At 39.4% G+C, this 21566-nt stretch overlaps 2 protein-coding genes across 3 annotated transcripts in view; one reads left to right on the top strand and one right to left on the bottom strand.

Moving 5' to 3' along the window:
* LOC134167866 (PHD finger protein 20-like protein 1) overlaps positions 1-14558 on the top strand; it is a 212088-nt gene extending 197530 nt beyond the window's left edge. Inside the window, exons 46-48 of one of the 2 annotated variants that reach the window (XM_062626992.1) lie at positions 8398-8538; positions 9496-9686; positions 14218-14558. In XM_062626992.1, the coding sequence (XP_062482976.1) occupies positions 8398-8538; positions 9496-9686; positions 14218-14333 (448 nt within the window). In that variant the 3' untranslated portion in view covers positions 14334-14558. The remainder of the gene's footprint in view (positions 1-8397; positions 8539-9495; positions 9687-14217) is intronic. The other variant, XM_062626991.1, reaches the window with a different exon arrangement.
* Positions 1-21566, bottom strand: part of LOC134167867 (dynein axonemal assembly factor 11-like) — a 303297-nt gene that overhangs the window by 258156 nt on the left and 23575 nt on the right. The gene's annotated exons all lie outside the window — the stretch shown is intronic.

The following is a 21566-nucleotide window of genomic DNA, read 5'->3' as shown; positions in this document are numbered from 1 at the left end:
GTACAGGATGCTTTGTAAGTAGACCATACTGGATCAGACACCCTCCAGTGTGTTGTAGCTGGAGGACCACCTCATTTGATGTTCCTGATTACTCATAGGTAATTGACAGAAAAATTATTTCTCAGTCTATTTGATATTGAATCACATCTTGGTTTGCTGAGATAGAGACCTTGGCTTATGAAAATGGAAAATTCTCTCATATTATGTCCATTAAGTAACATAAGAGATAAAATAATGATTATTTTTTTTTGGTCTTTGATGTCTAAATTCTTCCTAAGATGTCAGTTTACACAGGACATGGACATTTCCCTCTTTGTGTTTGTTACAGATATCAGAAAGATGATGGTGATAATATAATTATCCATAATAACTACTAATAGCTACCTCACAGGGGTATTGGAAAGAGTACATTAAAATAATATTGTGTTCAGATAACTACAGCAATGGAAGACTATTTACTCTTAGATAAAATATTCTGGCTGGGAAAATGGCCATTCACTAAGATAAGCAACACATTCACCCATTTCTACCCTGCCACATCTCTCCACTCTATGCGTGTCCCCCAGAATGTGTAACACAACAGTTAAAATGCAGAGATGAAAAAGCAGTGGTATTTCCTCTTGTTTCACATAGAGCAGTGCCCTAATAACTCACAGCAAGATAAACAAGAGAGGAGGAGGAAGTCAGCCAGCGAAGACAGACCCAACTGCAATGGTACAAAGTAGACTAAAAGTTATTAAACAGGGAGGAATTTTTACCACTACAAGTCAATTAGCAAAAGTTTTCTCACAGCTGGATGTTTCTAAGATGTATACACATACACACATTCCAGCATGCATAGATACAGGGGTAGGATTAAAAAGCCCACCCTAAATTGATGTCTGTGACCTACATGGAAAATCACATAAACCCATGGACTGACAGTTTTCATATAGATGAATGGATCTTGCAGAGAGCAAACTAATACCTCCTTCCACGTGGTAGCATTCTCCCGAGCTTGGCATGAAACTGTGTCTGCTTTAGTCTTCAGTTCCCATTTAAATAAGGAGTGGGATGTGTAGCCAACTCCTGCATTAATGATCTGTAGTAAAAATATATACATAACCCAGATGCCTTTTTCTCACTCTCTCCTTGAGAACACTTAGGCCTCGGAGTAAACATTTATTCAAAACAATGCGGGAGGAATGTGACTGCTCAGCATTGCCTAGGATTAGTGAGGAGGACTGGAGTTACAGTAAAGAAATATATGATAGCAGAAGTATGTTTTGACAAGGATAATATTATTAACCATACAAAGATTTGCCTCGTTCACCCTCCAAGGTTTCTGGGTGATTTTGACATATTATATGAAGCAGCACTGCTTGCCATGCCAGTAGAGTTTCCAAGTCACACTGTGGTGCCAAATGTGCTGTCTTAAAGATGGTGGGTAAAAATCAGTGCTCTGCTCACTAAGCAGGCGAGATCATCAGCTGCAGCTGGATGGCAAAGCATCATGGTTGTCACTGAGGAGTCTAAACTGAGACTTCATGAAGCTCTATCTTATAGTCATTAACATTGCAATTGTCACAAAAGATTTTAACTGTTGTGCACTGGACAGATTCATCTGAGATTAATGAGCTGCTTGCTTTCTGTTTTGAGCCATTTTAGTTGGGTCTGTCTTTACCTTCTGACTGTGCACTCGTGTGCACATTGGTGTGAGTTGCCAAAAGACTTCTCCGTGCCAGTGCTCAGAGTTGGCTGGATTTCGGTGACACTTTCCATGGTTCCTGTAACTGAAGGAAAGAAGTTGTGACTAAGAAAAAGAAAAGTTTTTGTATAAGCCCATTCAACTATCTGAAGTATTTCAATTTTCTAGTTGTTATATATGCTGTGCTAATTCTGGCTGTTGTTAATATCCCTTCAATTAAAGGAGATTTTCTACTGTTTTGCTTTTGTAATACTCATATCCTTCTCCTTTAATCTGTTCACCACTTATTGTCCAGTTGAGGATCTCCTCCTGACTGTAGCTGTTAGTCCATGAGTACAAACACCCCACAGGCTGGGGGGCCACAATGTCAGCTGGTGCTGTGGAGATAGGCAGAAAGTTATGGCTCTGGGCTTCAAAGAAACTCACCTAAACACAGAGGACACAGGTGAAGTGGTAACAACAATGACAAGATGCACCTTGCCTCCGTAGCCAGGCAGGTACCAGAATCACTTTAGGCAGCAATATACACTTGCTGCAACAATAGCTTGTAGTTTTTCTCTATAAGGCTGTACTCCCAGTCACCTCCTAAAAGCTGCTGTTTTGTTCTTCTTGTTGGAATTGTGTCACCCCTGTGTGGTCTTATCCATTGTGTTATGTCAGCTGCAGCTACGAAAACACTCTCCCACTGATTCAACCTCACGCCATTCCCAAGTCTTTAGATGGTTTCTGTGTTGCTAAAGGCTTGAGGTCTGGACAATTTGTTTTATCTTCCCATAGAATGGTTTACTTATCATTTAGTAGATTTTTCAGATCTTGGAAATTAGCCATAAATATGCAAAGGCAAAGTAGCAAGAGCGAAAAAAGCAGACCTCAACTTTAATTGAACCAAAGTTCAGGAACCACACGTGCTACACTGGGAACGGCTGTTCCCACAAAATCTAGAAGCTAAGTGGAAAGTCCATATCTCTAAAGAGACCTTCCTTGGTGCTCTGGTGTCTTTGGGTGGGTGCATCATCTTTCAAAGGAAATTCATCAGTTTGTTCAGCTCAGGAGTAGGCATAATGAACAAATGCATGAGTTTCTGTCCCCAAAGACGCATTCAAGTGTCAACATGCCTATTACTAAGGTTTTAATCCAGTAATTCCCTGACAGAGTTCTGTAGTCTGTGTTATTTAGGAGTTCTGACAAGTCTATAAAAGTACTTTCTTCCTGTATGATCATCTATGATTTTCTTTCTTCTTTTTTTCAATTAGTGTGAGCTTTCAGGTTCTTGAATTTATTATCTGCTACTTCAGTTTTGTTTTCTTCAGTTGGCACAGCTATAACACAAAGTAGAACACTGTGTGTACTGGTAGTAATTCAAGCGGAAAAGACACAGCAAACTCCAGGATACTTTTGCAAGTCACATGGATCATCTATAAGACTTTTTTCTCCAAAGGTGGATAAATTTGGCAGTTTAATCCTGTTAGGAGTTAAGCTTTTTCCATATGTCCTGATTTTCCTGAAAAGAAGAAAGAAAAATGTTCATCTGTTTTTCACATGCTTTCCCCCATTTATTTGGCAGGGCTTTGTAATGTGAGGAGACACAGTGAGCCAAACGCATCCCAAGAACTGCAGAGGTCACGCCAGGCCTTACACTGGCTCATTAAATTTCTATAAATATCCATCCTTTGATTACTTTTTTCCTCTCTGAAATCATGTACTATTTCCTTTCATAAGATGTGTGGGGTTCTATATATATGTATGTATATAATCATTTTTCCTTATAATTGAAATGGACATTTCAGTCCAGGCAAAGTTCAGTGTTGAGGGACTGCTCCTCTCCCACATCATTGATGACATGGGGCCTGTTAAGAGCTTAGGATACTTGATGCTAGTCTGTAAATCTACTGGTATTAATATGAAGAGAACGTAGATGTGTAAATTAATATGAAGAGAATGTAGATGTGTGGAAATACCACATTCGGCATTTCCAATACTTGCAAAAATTCATTCCAAATCAATTGATTGAAAATAAACACAGAAGGATGACGCAGGCAGTGGCATTTTATAGATGAATCATATTCTCTTCTCCAGGGACATGGTTCTTATGAAATCCTATCTCGACTCAAATCAACAGGAGATTTATCATCAACTCTGTGAGTCTGGGTTTCACCTGTGCTGTTGAATCCAATCAACATATAAATGAGCTATTCTCACTAAAGCCAAGTGACAGGTTGAACAGAGACAACACAACGTTTTTCAGACTTGGGCTTGAAAAATATAGGTCCTAGACTATATCTGTCCCAGTGTTCTCATTCATTAAAAAAAAAACAACCAAAAAATGAGAATGCCAAACCAGTATCCTTGTAAAAACGGGAGCTCTTGTGTCATAAAATGGACAGTAGATTGAATATAAAAAATTATACAGAAAGGAGTGTTAAGAGAATTGGCTAAAATTGTTTGTATCAATGAAGATAGAATGATTTTGAAGTGAAAATACCAATTAAATTCCTCTCATGTACTATTCAAAATGTGGTGTCAAGTTCTTCCGCAACTTTAAATTTCCATTTGTGTGGCTCTTTTGCCTAGTTACCAGTAAAATGTTTTAAAGCACAAGAAGAAAAGGAAACTCATGGCCACACATTAGTTTCTTGTTGTAGAAAACGCATATTAGAAAAGTATTCTGTAAATAGTTATCTGTGCTTTACAAGGGATAAAATATCTATCATTATTGGCCCACACAGCTAAAAAGAATGATAAACAAGCATCCCATTGTTATGTTCATTAATGACAAATTGATTCTTCTTCAGCTTTCTTTTTAATCCTGAGTAATCTACTGGTAATTCTGACTGAACTCTAGCTAGAATTTTGTTTATCTTGTTATTTTAAAGTTTAAATGATTGGATAGCAGTGGGAAGTTTGGTATTTTGGTACTGTATCGGATTGAATTTTGAGTTAATTTTTATTGGCTTCTATCTGTGTGTGGAGTTTTAAAAAAGAATCAGAAACTACATTAAGCCAGCTAAGAATAGAAGCTGTGACTCAAAAGACTGAGATTTATTGAAATTGTTACATTGGGAGAGTAAGGACTATTTCTCAACAAAAGGGGAAAAAAGAGAGAAGTCTTAGGCTATAGTCAGTTATTAATCATCAAAATGAGTTTCCAGTATGAAATAATTAGCCAGATCTAGAACAAGGACAAAGTTCAAAATGAGATCTATGTCCTAATTTACAATGGATCACAATGTGAGGTCTCTGCAGCCCCAGCTCTAAGTTGTTCATTCGGATGTAACATATAACAGCATGGTGGTCTGCCAGATCATGTTCTTCTGCTCTGGCTGCCACGATTATGGATACCATTAATGACAATTCCATTCTGCAAGCAAAATTTTTGAGGGTCGGTTTAAGGGGTGTTGCTTTTATTTTTTCACTGTTCCAAAACTTTGTGGTTAAGATAGTAACTTCAAGAGTCAGAAATCTGGGGTTACATCTATGCTCTGTTTGACTTGGAACAAGAATTTGAACCAAATCAGCCATAACCTGGGTGGTTTTTGTTCTAAGTTCTGACATTCTCATCTTTTACTCTTCCCTACTGAAGCTGTTCTTTGTATGTGAAAGTGGCCACAGTTCAATGGAGAGTGCAGTGGAGTATCTGATGGCTAAGAAATCCTTTTCTTTCTTACTTGGAAACATTTAAATGGAAACTCCATCTTAGGCTTAAGGAAAATTTTCTCAGACCCAATACCTTCCCAATTAAATGGGTTGGCACTGGATGATATCACAGGAAGTGATATTTCAGGGTCTGCTGTTGAATCACTGGCTTATGAATGTCACAAAACTTCAGATTTTACCACCTGTTTTTCTGTAAACTGGATAACTGACCTCTAGTAGCACCTCCTTATGAAGTGAAGTAATAATTCTCCAAGGAGAGCTCATTTCAGTGGGAACAAAATGGTAGAGTCTGGCTCCTAGCTTTCCCATGGCTTAGTTTCTCAGTCTGTCGGACTGTCACAGAAGAAGAGCTGAGAATCTGCTTCTAAAATTGTTGACATCTTGTAAAGAAAAGAAGATCTGAAGGGAGTCCTGTGAAGTCATCAAGCCAAGATTTCATCCTTACATGTAACTACATACACTACTGTTATTAAAATGACAGATCTGCTCATTGAAAAAGGGGAAGTAGGGGAAGTTAGTTGCTATTAGCTTATCTTCCTTAAAAACACTTTAAAAATCTCTTTTGCCACTGTCTCTGCAGTCCTCCCTTTTATCACATTTTCCTCTGAAGCTCACCAGTTGCTGGGGTCTGCATTTCTCCATTTAGAGTTGATGCTGTTAAATCACCTATATGGCACCCTGGAGTGTCAGGAGTGCAGTCTGGAGCAGCTCAAGACATAAAAACCTCCCTGCAGAGCAAGCAGTGTACAACAGCGAAGCTGTACGTGCTTACCTGTCAGTTCTCTCTTTCCCCTTACTCCACGTTTCTTCCAGTGAAAACAGCGTCAACTATGTGGTGCTCTAGTGAGTACAAACAGAGCTCCTATAAAACTCCAGAATCCTTGTTTGGGTATATCTGGCCATATTGCATTCCCCTTTGGCAGTAATGGACGATGATCAGAATTAGAGGGAGGATGCAGAAATGTTCCCCTGATATTTTCCATCTAGCTGCCATCTAGATGTTTTACAGATTTCTTTAGTGTCTGTGCATATATTTATGTACCTTTTTGCCCTCTTAACCTGATGTTTTCTTTCTCATCTTCTTGCTATCTATATTTGCCCGGGTGTGTGGTACCGTCAACTGGAAATACTGAAAGCAGCCCATGAAATTGTAGAGTTTTGTACCACTTCTATGTCTCTGTATCAAACCCATTGTGGTTGTATAGGTTTCAATTTGGATAATTATGGGTAATTTAAATTCTGATAATTTAAGTTCTGTGTTTAGGAGTTTGCTGAATTTTACTTTGGATGTGACCTTGACAGTTTTCACCTCCAGAAACATGGGAACACACACTCGTGTGGGGGAAAACCCTCAGTCCCAGCTCACTTGTTTTAGATTTAAAGATAAATTCATCTCTGCTATGCCTTCCCTAAATGGCTACATTTGTCCCTTATTGGATCTCAACTAATTCAGTGTCCTCTATTCTATTCAGAAGTGACTCTTCATTGAAAAGGAAATAGATCCTTTAAGAATATAGAGCCTTTGCTGCAATACTGACACTAAATATTGCTGTAATATACTGGGCCAAACAAATTATTTTTAAAGCAAAATTATTAAACTATGATCTTGCTTAATCCTTCTATAAACATTTGGGGAACAAAAATATGCTTTAATCTTGTTTCAGTTCTACATTTTTTTGGTGAATAATCTGTGAATAATTCACTTTCCAGATGCAAAGTATTACTGAGGTATTATGATAAGACCAAGGAAAATACAACCAAAGATGTATTTCATTTAGAGGGTTGTGTGTTTGTTTTTCAAAACAGGGGCTTTGGTGCCACCACTCATAAAATGTAAAGGAGTCATCTTGCTTTCAACCCACCTGCCCATAACATTTGGACTACAAGCTTTGCTCCATATTAGAGGCAGTATCAGAGTCATATCAAAAGTGCTGCGTTTCATTTATCCAAAGATAAAATTGTTTCAGTTGTGCCACATTTTGACAACAGGCTCTGCAGCCACTGCAGATGGAATCTTGCTGAGTGGATCTGGGATTTGTTTATTCCTGTCTCACATCTGTTCCTTCTCCCAGGTCCCCTGATGTTGTCTGCCTTTAACCAAGTCAATAAGACCTTTGTCTAGATGTGGGATGCAGAAAATGGGATTGGACTGTACCAGAAATGTCTCCTTCTGCGCTGTGGTTTAAAGCTATGTGTTGAGCATAGTTTAGTTACAACTTTATTAGTAGAAGCTGGCCACTGTTTTTCTGCAGGACTTGAAGATGTTGAGTTGTGTAACCTTTGCTACTAGGTCCTACAAGTGTTGTCTTGCTTGGCCAGTCTTGTGTCTGACTTGTTGAAATATTCCTTTTTATATGTGTTAATTATTACGTGGAACTTCACAACAATTTTTCTTTCTTAAATCTGATCTAGGTAATTATCTCAAGTGGTTTTGACTTGACTGACATATAAAACTTGGGGAGAACAGACTGTATGCACCAAAACCACCCAGCCAGCAGAGAAATTAGATTAAAACTATGTCTAAGAGAAATCTTTATAAACATCTCCTATTACCTCTTTCCTTATCCAAAGATTTGGGGCAGAATCCTGGCCCAAATGAACTCAATGGAGAAACTCCAATTGCTGTTAAGAGGGGCCAGGATTTTATTCCAAGTCTGTGAAATAAACCATAATTAACCTTCCATCATGGCTGCCAGATTCCATGTCACCACTTGCTTCCACTTTCTGAAATTCATTTTAGTGAAAATCTGTACAAAATTTAACAAGAATTTCAGGAATAGCCAAGTGGCTTTCTCCCTCTATCACTTTCTCTTATATTTCCAGTTAACTTAGAAAATGTGCCCTCCTGTCTTCCATTAACTTCATGGCAATTCTTCTTCTATTGCTTGCTCTTCTTTCATGTGCTGATTTCAAGAAGCGCCACAGCTAACCACACTCTAACTAATGGTCATTGGTTTAAAACTTTGCTTTATTTTCAGAATATAATTAGCTCCCTTTCTCCCCCAAAATAAATAGATAATGCTTTTGATTATCTTTATGTAAATATTTCTTTTCAGTTCAGGTCAGGAGCTCTTGTTGGATGTTCAGTATGCATTTGGACTGCCATTCTACCCAAAGTACGAAGGACAATTTACACTGCAAGAAAAGAGCCTTTCCTTGCAAATTATGCAGTATATCTCAAATTTTGTGAACTCTGGGTACGTATGTGACATTTAAGAATCGCTGTGATTAAAGAAGGGGCCAGAAGTAGAGGGAATGTAGTCCAGATCCTGCCCTCACTCAGGTAACCTCCATTTCCTCTAGCAATTTGTAGTCCTAAAGAGGGGGCATTTTTAGAATCATAGAATCATAGAATCAACTAGTTTGGAAAAGACCTTTAAGATCATCAAGTCCAACCATTACCACACCAGTCAAGATTACCACTAAACCATGTCACTAAAAGCCTCATCTATACTCATGAACACTTCCAGGGAATCTCCTCTGACACAGCTGAGGCCATTTCCTCTTGTCCTATCAAGAAATGAAAATGACTTGGCCATGACTTTTTTTTGATAGGAAGTCATGGCCAAGTTGTCAAGCAGATATCAAAGATCTGTAGTATGACACTTAGCTAGAAGTAATAGGAATTTTAGCTTCATAGCAGCTGCAAATTCAACTGAAATACATGGAGGCTACAAAGGCTTTGGTGGTGTTTCCAGAGCTTATTTCTAGAACCCCAGTTCTGAAGTCTCTTGGGTAAGAGTTCTCTTATTTCCAGAAGAAAGGGGAAAGCATATGAGACGTACTGCACCCTTTACCAACTATGTGAATAACCCTCAGCTTTACTGTGTTGTGGCTCTATGGCCATGCTCAAGAACGAATATCTCAGGAAAGCTAGTGTGGGAACTGTGACTTTTAGAGGACCTTTGGTTTCTTTGAGACAGGGGCTGTTGAGGGTGTTAATAAGCCTGTGTCTGTTCAAACACTTCCTGTTCCTTAGGAAGTGAACAAGTTACTGCAGGTGAGACACTGTGAATGATTCACCAGTCTGGACTGAATTCCAACCCTGCTGGTCAGAGGGACTGGATATGCATTTCCTTGACCTAGCCGATTTCCTTCTGCATTTTACTGTTCGCCTCATTGTTTTCTAATGATCATTTCTCCCATTCTCCTAGAAATCCAAACTATCCTCATAATTTCTCAAGGAGAATGTCAGAGATGCTGCCTCTCTGGCCTATGTATCTGCCAAATGATGATGGCAATAACTACAAGGAGTTCACTGTTTCCTTGCCAACTCTTAAAGGATTAAAAAAAGCAGACTGTTCCTTTTGGTCTGATTATATCAGAAGACTAAGAGCACTCACAGGTAAGCAGAATGTTTCCTGTCATTAAATAAAACCTAAATTCTCTGCTTAATGATTTCCTCTGACTTTAGTCCTGTTATGTCAGTGTGTAAAAATACTTTTCATGAATTAAACATTTTGCATTGTCCAGGGTATATAGCTAAGACTCTCCTGAGACTGAAAGGATGTAGTACAGCAGATAGTGTGTAATAAAGTTTCATTGTCCTGGATTTAGAGCTAGAGAGATCTTCCTACCACAGTGACAAAAGATATGATGAATAATGGTCTTCTGATACTATTTACAGTCATAATATAACTTTGACTAAATTGGAAGACTAGGTCTACAGGCCTCTTTTGTCTGTTGGAAGCACCTAATATGAGCGTATTGAGATTAATATGACTCAGGAGGAGCACAATAATGTCTACCAACTGTAAAGTTGTAACTGAGGCTTTAGATACATCTCATTATGGATCCTGCATGCTTCGACTTCTCACTGGATCAGCTTCTTTGGTTTCTCTTATAGCTGTGCAGGTTATGCCCCTTATAGATCAATTTGTCTCCCTGGATTTCAATGCAGATGTGAGATTCCTCCAATTGTTTTCTTACTGCTTAGGACAATAAAACCAACTCTGCTAAGATTTCAGACTGCTGCTCTGTTCTGAGCACTCAATTTACTCTGGTAAATAAACTCTCCTTCATGTCTGTGTGTCTTGTAAATAAATTTGGATAGCCTCAGGGAAAGAAGAGTAAACCATCCCTTTTTGGCAGGCAGAGATGTTTTGAATTATTGTTGGAGGCCTGCAAGCTTACAAGTGTTTTTTTATGTCCTAAGGACTCCTCTCAGAGAACACAGTCCAGGCCCTTTCTGCTCTGGAGGCCAGTTGCACTTCTGAGAACAAAATGTACTCTCTAAGACACCAAGCTACTCAGACTATCTATGCCTGACAGTCCATCTCGAATGGACTGAGGCTGATGTTTGAGTGACACAAAACTACAGTGTCTCAGAACATTTAAGTTGACGGTTCTGGTACAAACACAAAGTATCAATGCTCTTGGTCAAGAGAAAACCTGAATCATTACTCATTTTTCTTCAAAAGTGGACTCAAGATATTGCTGTAGGCCTCTTCATCCATTTCCTGGTATCCCACAATGTCTTTCAAGCTCAGAGGGGCTATTTTGATCTCTCTTTCTGCTGGTCAAGATATTCCTAATTTGAAAAGCTTGATTGTGGTGTTTAGAGAGTCCTGGTTATAGTTTCTAGATCTTTGGGGAATTATTCATACATCATTATGACTGTGTAGTGTCACAATGAGTTGAAGTCACAGCTCTGTCAGAGCAACTGTTGACTGAGCACCACGGACAGAGGCTATTCCCAGTGCTTACAGAAACCCCCAACAAAAGGTGGGAAAATACGTACCAGAACAGATTGGTTTTGAGATGGAGAAGGTTTCAACCATCCAAAATTTCATAAAAGCAGAACATTCATGTATTTTTCAGTCCAATGGTTTGCCTAGCTCAATATCCTGCCTCCATCACTGGCCAAAACCAAGAACTTGGATGTTAAACATTAAAATTGAGAAAGGAAGAGAAAAACACACTGAAAGAGTTCACAAAGATGAGTCATTTATTTAAAAACAAGCCACACAGTGTGAGATTTATGGAATATAGATTGTCAAGGAGAAGGTTTAAAAAGTACATGTCAGGATGTTGTTTTGCAAGCAAATACTGCCTGCTCTTCAAGCCAGTATTTGCTTGGCCTCAGCACCATGGTAATGAAGCTACACAGCTGACTTTGGCTAAATTCCATCTCATAGCACCATTGGCTTGTCACCTTGCTTTGATAGTCATCTTTAATTTCATCTGACCCTGCAATAGTGAAGCTTCTTGTATGGCTTCTATTTAAATAACCATCACATGAAAGCCGTTTCTGCTTCAGACCACAGCATGGGATGGTAACTTACAGATTCTCGTGCTATCAGTCTCTTGATAACAATCTGAGCCATCCTCCTTGTGAAAAAAGATTCCTAACTTCCATCAGTTCATCTAGAAGGTGTGTATGGTGCTGATGGCTGAGCACCCTCAATTTCTTTTTAAGAGGAGATTGTGCAGAAATTCATGCCAAAGCAGTGTCACTCCATTGGTATAAGTTCATCACTTGCATTGCTCTCAGACATTACATTCTTCAGGAGTGGGCTGGTGAGACTCTAGAATGAGTTCAGTCAAGAGAACTGAAATGGGGTTTTGGGAGATTTGGATGACGTACCTGGCGATCCATTCTGAAGGGGAACTATTTGTCAGTCAGCTACTGTGAGATCCAATCTAACACATACTTAGTGGAGAAAACAACAGTTTCCTGCCTTTTAATAATTATATAGTTTCATAATAGTGTTTTTTGGACTGTATGATACACTGTTTATTCTGACTGCTGAATCTCAGTTGTGGGTTGCAATTGGTTGCCTCATGCAAAGAAGATGGAGTTTACAAGTGTGGCAGCAAGAGGCATTGCTAAAGAAACAATCATATCCACATCCAAGTGCAAAACTGTAGAGAGAGTGGGTCTATTTTGATGCAATCTCAACCAACTGTGATGAAGTTTAGGGTTTTGTCCCTCTCTCCTCTTCCTTCAAATCAATATCTCTCCAGCCTCATATATCATCTGTGATCTATAAGTAAAAACAAAACAGTATTTGAGTGAAATGGAGATTAACAGGACAAACCAGTGCTCACAAAATTTAACTGCAACTGGCTTTTCACATTTTTTTCTTGATTTTTTGTTTACTGCTACGTGAAATGTCTTGGCTTAAATGTCAAATTAGGGGTAACTCATAAATAGAAGCTTCTGGAATAAAGCCTCTCATATTTAGAATCTCTTATACAGCTGAAGTTACATGTCTTTAGGTTATTCACTGCCGGATCTAGAAGCTGTTGTGTATAGATCCAGCTTAACTACTACCCATAATTTTCTTTCCATTTAGTAAAAGCATTTTTGAAGTAGGTGTTTCATTTTGTGATCAGACTGCACTATTTAATGACAGAATGTATTGCTTGTTCCTGACACATAATTGAAATCTATGTTGTTGGAATTTCAGACAATTTAACAAAAGTTGTGGCATAAATGCAACGATTCTTCATGGTCTTTACTGGTAGTGACTTTACAAATTATGGAGGAAAGTTTGAATCTGTTTTATTGCAGATGATCTATAAATCTGTTGAAGTTCTGTTTGAAAAATAGTTTGTAAAGTTTGCATTTTAGGGGGCAGTTTACCTGGGGAATTATGAACGTGATGATGCTTGAAAAGCTTTGGGTTTACTAAATGGAGTTCCCATAGTTGCATTTCAAAGACATGCTTTATATTCTGAATCATGATGGTTTCCATGGGAAACATCAAAATGAGAAACAAGAAGTGTGGCCATTGTGGAAAAAAGCTGTGGATGGCTTTTTCCAGGGAATGTGTTAACAACTTGAATTTCAGTTAAAAACAGGAGCTCCATAATATTTATGCATGTTCAGACAGTACGTCTAAATGCTAAAATTCCCCTTGCATAGTGTGGTGGACTGCTCTGCCTAACAGTGAGTCCCTTTATAAGGGGCCTCTCACTGCATCCCATACAGGTAGACTTGGATCCAGTCTACATCTCTTACTCATCTCACTGGTATCTAAACAGAACCAGTCCTCCTAAAGTAAGTGCCTCTGCAAACAGTGTTGCAACTGGGAAGGAGCTACCTTTAGTGTCTTCAAAATCTTGTCTGCCTACCTCATGTGCCTGAATTTAGACATTTATTTATACTTTATGCGTCCAAGTTAGCCAGACTGGACCTCACCTGTAGAAAATTCAATGGCTAGCAAAGCTGAAACCTTCACAATTGTCTCTGAGACACCATGTGTAGCAGCCACATAAGAACCCGAAGAAAGCAACAGTGTTCTTAGTTCTGACTTGAATCAAGACCAAATTGGGAATGTTGTGGTTAACATTCATCTTTTACCCATTCTATTCACACCTTCCTTTTGGAAATCTCCACTAGACAACAGATTTCTTCAGTCTGAGGGACAGCATTGTGAGCACTGTGTCTAGGATACATAAATAAGCACCATCAGTACACTTTCTTGGCTCAGTTCAGTGTTGTTGAAGCAACTGAAATAGGTTTGGAGACCAAAATCATAACAGGTACAGAATAATGAAGAAGACATCTATCATAGGAGGTGGCTTCTTTATGTATTCCAGACAGAGAAAAAAAAGATGTTACCCACACTTCCTGCCTGGTAGGTGAGTATTGGGAGATAATACGAAAAGGAAAGAACAAATATTGCACAAGTGGAGTGCATTCCAAATGTAGTTATTTAAAGCATTCTGGAAACATAATACTTAATTACTATTAAATGATATGCCATTACCCTAAAGCATCCTGCAAATGGACTGCAAGCTGAGAACAACAGCTTCTTGAACATTTATAGCTTCAGAAAAGGGCTCTTAAGTGTCATTGACAAAGCGTATCCCTTCTAGCTTGCTGTATCAAAGATATGAAATTCATCTTAATTATATTGTCTTTTCAGGAAGTGCAAGTAATGGAGAACCATCTGCAGAAAACAGCCCTAGTGAAGCTCCCAGTGAAGGACTTACCTCCCCAGAGAGCCAGCCACTGGCAGATGAGGTGGCTTACAGCAGATGATAGAAAGTCACAGTGGGTTTGTCATGCAATTGTACATCCACGCAACTGTGTCACACCAGATGAACAAGTTGCTTCCTTTAGTTAACTTTCTGAATAACTGAAGTAGACCTTTCAAAAAAGTAGTTTTCCAAGAAAATTGTTCGATGAGTCACAAAATAAGCCCTACAGCTATTATTTTAGGTCAAAAGAAATGGAAATTTAAATAATGGATTATCAATAAAACCTGTAAAAACAAAACAAATGTACTTGGACTTTATTTCTTGCAACTACCCCAATACCAACACACTGTAGTACCAGCCAGAAAGGATGTACACTGAAACTCAGAAGTCCCTCAGCTGATGAGGCCTAACTTTCCTAGATGTCATATCTGACTTGTTCTGTTCTATTACTCATCCTATCACAAGCTGCTGATAGGAGTGGGAGCCTGGTTTGGTATTCTGGAGAAAATGAAAAAGCTTCAAAAAGGGAAGGGGTTGGAACACGGAAGAACAATGTAAGAAGGGAATCAAGTATGCATTATGTGTGTTATTGTGAAGTCAGGCACATGAACGTGCTGTATTCAACTCATGATCAGCTGTGAAAATATATATAAAACCATTTTGGTAAAGCACAACACACAAGAGAGATAATATGAAGCATATGTGAATTAAAGTTTAGAATATGTTGTCTTTGGAACATGTCTCTTTTGTAAAGGGGGGTACAGAGTATTTTTGGAAGTGTATGGAAAAGCACATTGTAGGGTACCTCTAATGGCTCTGAAGGTAGTTTGGGTTAGGTTGTTAGTACATTGCTAGGATCATTTGGCATCAGATAATCCTCAGTTGACAGTTTATCATACACATGTCCATGATACTTGGGGACTATGAGTGAAAGCAAGGTTGCTCTGAAACTAACCACAAAGTTTCCATTGATTTCAGTAGGACCCAAATTTCTTGTGCAGCGTTGAAATGATTTAATATAACAAGTCATAAGGTTTTGTTCGCTGCTTGGGACCTCTGCCAGTGCATTAGCAGCTCCTGCTGTCTGCCATGTATCCAGGTTTCCACAGATTTTACGTAGCTAGAAGAAAAACTGACATTCATAGTTCTTACACTTATATCCTGTTCAATCCTAAACAATCAAAAGAACAGAAGAATCAAGATATTTGTTAATTGATGAGATATAAAAAAGTGAAATGGAGAAATCAAAGTGTGTTTTCAATCATTGTCTTTACCTTTCCTAGCTAACTGGTAATGGAAAAAAGGTTTAAGGACTTTTTAAGAAGCCCAGATCTTAGTGGTACAGCTCAACAGAGGATGCTTTCTTTGCACTACCTATAGATGGAGCAGTTGTCATTCCTTGGCCAAGACTGGGTTTAATTTTTCCTGAGACTGCTCCTGGAAATCAATGTCAAATTGATTCTATTTAAAACTTAAAGCACTCTCCCAAAATTTCTTGTTTAATAACAGGTATGATTTTATGTGTGTCCACATATGCAGTAAAACTGAGCTACAGTATATATACAGTATATATATCATATTCATATATACAATATATATCATACTAATATAACAGTGAGTTTGGTTAAAGAAATGTGGGTTTCTCTAGTTCTGTCATCCAGTTTCCACAATGACAGCATCCTGGTCCTCCTTAGCTTGATCTTAATAGTCCTGTGAATCTTTCTTATGATATCTGTATAGTGTATATATATCTATATATGTATATATATAAATTTTTTCAGCAAATGTGAAAAGTTCATCCATTAAATGGATTATAACTCATCTAAAAGTATTTTAGGTCACTTTACTCAGTACTGGTGCTCCTATATTTCAATCCCGACACAGACGCATCTTCTCCCAGCTAATGTTCTTTGTTCCTTTGTTCTCTTCCAAAAAATGAAATACTCCAGAAGTCAATCCCTGTGAAATACTGATGTTAAATGGGCTACTGTTTGTGGAGAATGGCCTTGGCATAGCCATATACCAGGCTGTTACACTGATGGACCGTGAGACATAGTGGTTTTGAAGAATCAACCCAATATCCCATAGCTTCTGTCTGTTAAAGAGACCATAAAAAGCTGTTGTACACTGAGTGCTAACTATAACGCCTAAATGATTTAAATAATATAAACAACATATGCTTTTAATTATTATTTTATATAAATGAGTATTTACAAATAAAAATGCAGATGACTAATTTTTCCCTGTTGTGTATACCAACTTTGGTAGTGCCATTCCAAACAGGCCAGCTTCCCAAAAAGTGATTAGTCTAAATTGGCTTCTAAACCATCAAATTCTAAGGAAAAACCCAAGCATCTCCAATAAATTCAGTAACTTCAACAGGAAATGCTCAGCTCAACAGGGTTCCTTTCATAATACCGTGAATTACTGTCTTCTGTATTACAGTATCATAAAGCATAAAATATAATCTACAAAATTAAATATCTTTGAAAACCAGTTATTGTACACAGCAACCCCAGTATTAATCTGTTGCCCGTGGAGCTGGTAAACAGGAGACAGATTTAAAAGGCTTCGGTGTTGACTCATGTTAGTGAAAGCCAAATACATAATCTTTCCCCACTCACTATTCAGCTACACCTTGAGCCAAGATATGCCTCTGGAATTTGAGAACAGGTTTTAATATTGACCTAGCAACTCAGCAGCTTAGCCTTGTAGCATCCTCATTACAATGATGGTCATCGGGTAGGTTTGGTAGGTAGCTAGGTATAACAGGGCTTTTAGGTCTCCCCTCCTGAGGTATTCAGCTCGACTGTCAGTTTGGTAAAAGAACCTTTTTAAGTATGGGATTTTTTTGTAAAATGTGTTTATTTCATTAAAGGCTGACTAATGACAAACTCACCCTGTTGCACCAGATGCAGTTCTTTAGACTGTCCTGTCTCTCTCTAGGTTTCCTAGAAGCCCTCACACTCTTTTCAATAGCCCACTGTTTGTTTTCTTCTTTAAAAAGCAATACTCTTTCCCAGTTCCCTTATGCTAGTCCTGTTCATTCTCCATACATCTTTTAACTCACTTCTGCCAATGTTCATTCTAATGCAGACAAATGTAGTTTCAAGATCCCATGTGTTCATCTAATCCTGTATTTCACCAATCTTTCATCCTGGGTCCTTCAGCTCAAGTATCTTTGAAATCCGAAGTGACTTTTGCAGCAAGAGAAGTGATCCAGTCTTCCTTATGGGGAGCTGCACTGTTAGAAATAGCCCAGCCAAGTCCAATAAGGAGATTTAATTAGAAAAGCCTATGTGTGGGCTGACTGACAGAGAGGTCAGGAGACTTTAGCTTTAGTGTTATTGAGAGGCCAAGTCTGCTCCCACATACAATTCTTAGTAAGAAAAATACATTCTCAGACTATTTAGGTCATTGTGCTTTAAGCTGAAATATCAACAGCTTCAGTGATCTGGTAGTGAAACAATGCACAGAAGCATGCTGAGTAGAGCCATGCTTTCCTCCCTCCTACTGGAAATAGCTGTCATTTATTAAAAGTGAAGCATCCTTTGGAACTTCCTTATGAACACACACGCAGAGAAATCAAGTTAATTCTAATGAAGTTATTTAATCTAAACTTTTGAAAGACAAGCCATCAGAACCTCCTTGTACATGGAGATGAGTTACGTCATGTTTTAAGGCTTGAATATCTAACCTACAGAATTTTGTGTGATTCATTTTCACAGGAGATATTAGACAACAGGAAAAATAAATGTAGAGTATTAGAAAGATTTTACCATGCAGAGCTGGAATGAAAACAACTGACTAAATGGAAATGCTGGAACATTAATTGTTTTTATAAGTACTTGACACATACAGCTGGAACATCACGGTTGTCTTCCTCCTGTTGCAGGAACCCACATCATATAATTCTCTTGGCTAAATTTAGTGACTCAGTCTTTCACTGTAGCACCATCACAGCCAATGGTCTCTATTATATGAAAGGCTCATATTGTGTCTAGCTTGCTCCAGCTACAGCATATAGCAGTGGTTTATACAGTAGTAATTACAGATTTATGGACCATTGCTCCTCCCTAGATGAAACTAAACAAATAAGCATGATCACACAGCCAAAGATCCTCCACATGGTTCTCATTTGGTCTTTGACACAGCCACCCTCCTAGCAGGGATTTGATATAAGTTTCAGGTGGTGAGAGAATTCAGTTAATAGGAAGTGTTATAATCACTGCTTTCAACTTCTATTTCCATGATGTTGGTCTGGCCCAAAGCTGAGCGGTCTCTAGTTTCTGCCCCAGCAGATGTGAATCCTCTAGCACAGCCTTTGCTCATGACAATGTTAGCTCCCTCTCCCAGTTTTCCAGCTGCCTAAGAAAGACCCTTAGATCCCAGGAGTGACTTAAACTCAGTGAACTTCAGCTGAGAGCTGATGTGCCATCAAGGAGAATTAAGAGAGTTCTGTATCAGGATTCCTGCTAAATTCACTTACTCTTTAGGAGGCTGGCTCTATGACTGGGTGTGGAAAATGCCATGTTTCACAGCACAGGTTTTAAGTCATTCCAAAAGCTTTTATTTTATCGTTTTAAGGAGACCTCCTTTCACAGAATCACAGAATGGTCTGGGATGGAAAGGACCTTAACATCATCCAGTTCCAACCCTCCTGCCATGGGCAGGGACATCTCACACTAGACCATGTTGCCCAAGGCTCTGTCCAACCTGGCCTTGAACACTGCCAGGGATGGAGCATTCACCACATCTTTGGGCAGCCTGTTCCTCACCATCCTCACAGTAAAGAACTTCTTCCATATATCTAACCTGAACTTCCCCTGTTTTAGCTTAAACTACTGAGACACTGAGTCTCATATCATGATAGTAGAATACATGAGGAATAACAACAGTAATGTTCCAGGGGTAATGGGTTTATCTTGTCTGCTTCCTACACAATTACTCTACAGAGAGGCTAGACAGCAAAAGTCAATGGAACTGATAGTATCTTACAGGCCACTGTACCATACCAAAGTCAGATGGGACTGGATATTTTAAAACATTACAGCTGTTTTTCAACGCTGACTAAAGAATTCTGTAAGTCAGATACCACTAACCTGTAGGGAATTCAGATGCCCGGTTCCCCTTATGGCTTTGGAAACCCCACCCAACATCTGTGCAATGGTCAGGGCTCATTTAGGAGCCTCGTCCCTTTCATAATGAGTGGATGTCCATGTTGAAAAGCACCATCACAACTGGCAGCACTTCACTGACTTGTGAAGGAATATTTCAGCTTTTTGCTTAGCTTCCTTATTGAAGATTGAGATTTTTAACAAGATGGACCAAAACTGCAAAAAAACCTCAAATGGATGTTTATGATTCAAAATACTGACTGTAGAAGGAGTAAGGTGTATGGCAGTTACACGAGACAGATAGATACTGCCACATGGGGTGTAGATGAGCCTGGGGTGGTGACCACCAGCACTTTATTTAGTGGCAGTAGAAGTCTTTTCAGAAATGCTTGCAGCAGGGGAATGATGGACCTCACCCTCTCCCTTTGTTGCCACAGAGGGACTCTGAGGGGGCAAAGCATCAGAAATTAGGCAGCCACTTCCCAAAATGTGCTGAAAAGATCCCTGTGCCATCTCCCCATTTGGTCCATATTGACTGTTCTTTAGGCACCTAACTCAGCACCTAAGGAGCTAAACATGTTACTACACCCATTGTCCTACCCTTAGGTCTTGTAGGTAAACACTACATAAGATGTGGGCATGAAGTAAGACTTTCAAGACTGGCTGGAGTAGTGTCTGATGGCCTGGTTCCTCTGACTCTAATACTCTGTTTACCCACAGTGTTTCTTACAGCCTCCTGGTCTGCCAGGACTTGTGCTGCGAGATGAAGGCTGAACCCCTTGGACATCGCGGTGCATGGGGTGAATGCCCACCTGTGGGAATCCTTGGAGGCAACCAGTCTCAGGAGACAAGATCCCATGAGGCTGTTTATAGGATCAGCCTTACAGCTTGCTCCTGACCCAGCCAACGCAGTCAAACATACAGTCACAAGCCTGCCTGCTTTCAGAGCAGTTTACACTTCTTTCATGCCTGGTAATAAATGCCTGAACAAGGGCTGAAGATCTTAAATTTGGCAGTGATCTTTCTATCAAAAGCAACGGGCCTGAAGTCAGAACTGCCAGCAGAGCCAGAGGCTGCAAGCTGCACTGATTTGCACCGGTTGCACTCAGAGTGGTGACCGTGTTTATGACAAATTATTCCTTTGCCAAATGCTCAACCTCCTTCTCCCCAACAAAACAACAACTCCCCCCAACCAACAAACCCCACAGTCCTCTACCCTGGAATCCAGTTCCAGATTTACACCTTTTTTCCACCTTTTGGAATCTTTCAGCATGCTAAAAATAGACCTCTTAGCCTATACTTAGCTCTCAGTAAGGGCATTGTGTCTCAGACTGGAGCTCAATGAAGCCTCATGGAAGATTAGAAAGCTAAGCTTTGAGGGTGACTCCCAGGGATCAGGGATCTGCCCAGACAAATCTAACCTACTGCCTTAATCCACTGCCTTTTCTTTTGGTTGAAATTTGCCTTCCCACTTATTATTTTCATTGATGTCATGTGCATTCAGCTCCCCATGGCTGGCCAGGCTGGATCTGGTGGAAGATCCCATGTTCTAAGTGATCCAAGGCTGGTGTCAGTGGTTCACCACCTTTGGTTAATCCTCCTCTCCTGCCACCCTCTACATGCTAGTTTTCACAGTCCGCCTTGGCTGAGGATCATCAATTCAAACGCAGTTAAGATGGTGCTTACAGACCACAACATCATGTGGAATAATGGCATACATGGTGTGTCCCATCAGAGGTTGTGCAATATGATGCTCGAGAGCAGCTACTACTTTTAATGTCCAACAGCAGACCTTGACTTGGTAAGGTGGGTGTTTTCTACCCCTAGAACTTACATCTCTATAGGATGTTCCTCTACATTTCACAAGCAATCAAGTCAATCATCTTTTTTATTATAGCTTTCAGTATGAGGCATTTACTTCTTTTCCTGTCAGCAGAGGGGAGTTTTTATTATTCCCATTTTACAGAAGCACTCCTGTCGCACACGAGACTCCAAAAAAAGGCCCTTTTCATCTGTAACACTGGTGCTTTTGCCAGTACAGAAGCGTTTCAAGAAATCCACATTCCCCAACTGATATTGGTTTCATCACAGGCCTTGAGACATCAACAGGAAATGCTGTCCTGGAAGGGTCCTGCTCTATATCCGCAGCCCTTCCTTGGCCTGCTGAGGCTTAGCTT

This window comes from Pezoporus occidentalis, unplaced genomic scaffold, assembly GCF_034315485.1.
Source record: "Pezoporus occidentalis ecotype Australia unplaced genomic scaffold, CSIRO_AGI_Poc_V1 ctg3, whole genome shotgun sequence".
Classification (NCBI taxonomy): Eukaryota; Metazoa; Chordata; class Aves; order Psittaciformes; family Psittacidae; genus Pezoporus; species Pezoporus occidentalis.
Note: the sequence above shows the minus strand (reverse complement) of the source record. Positions and strands in the feature narration are given on the sequence as shown.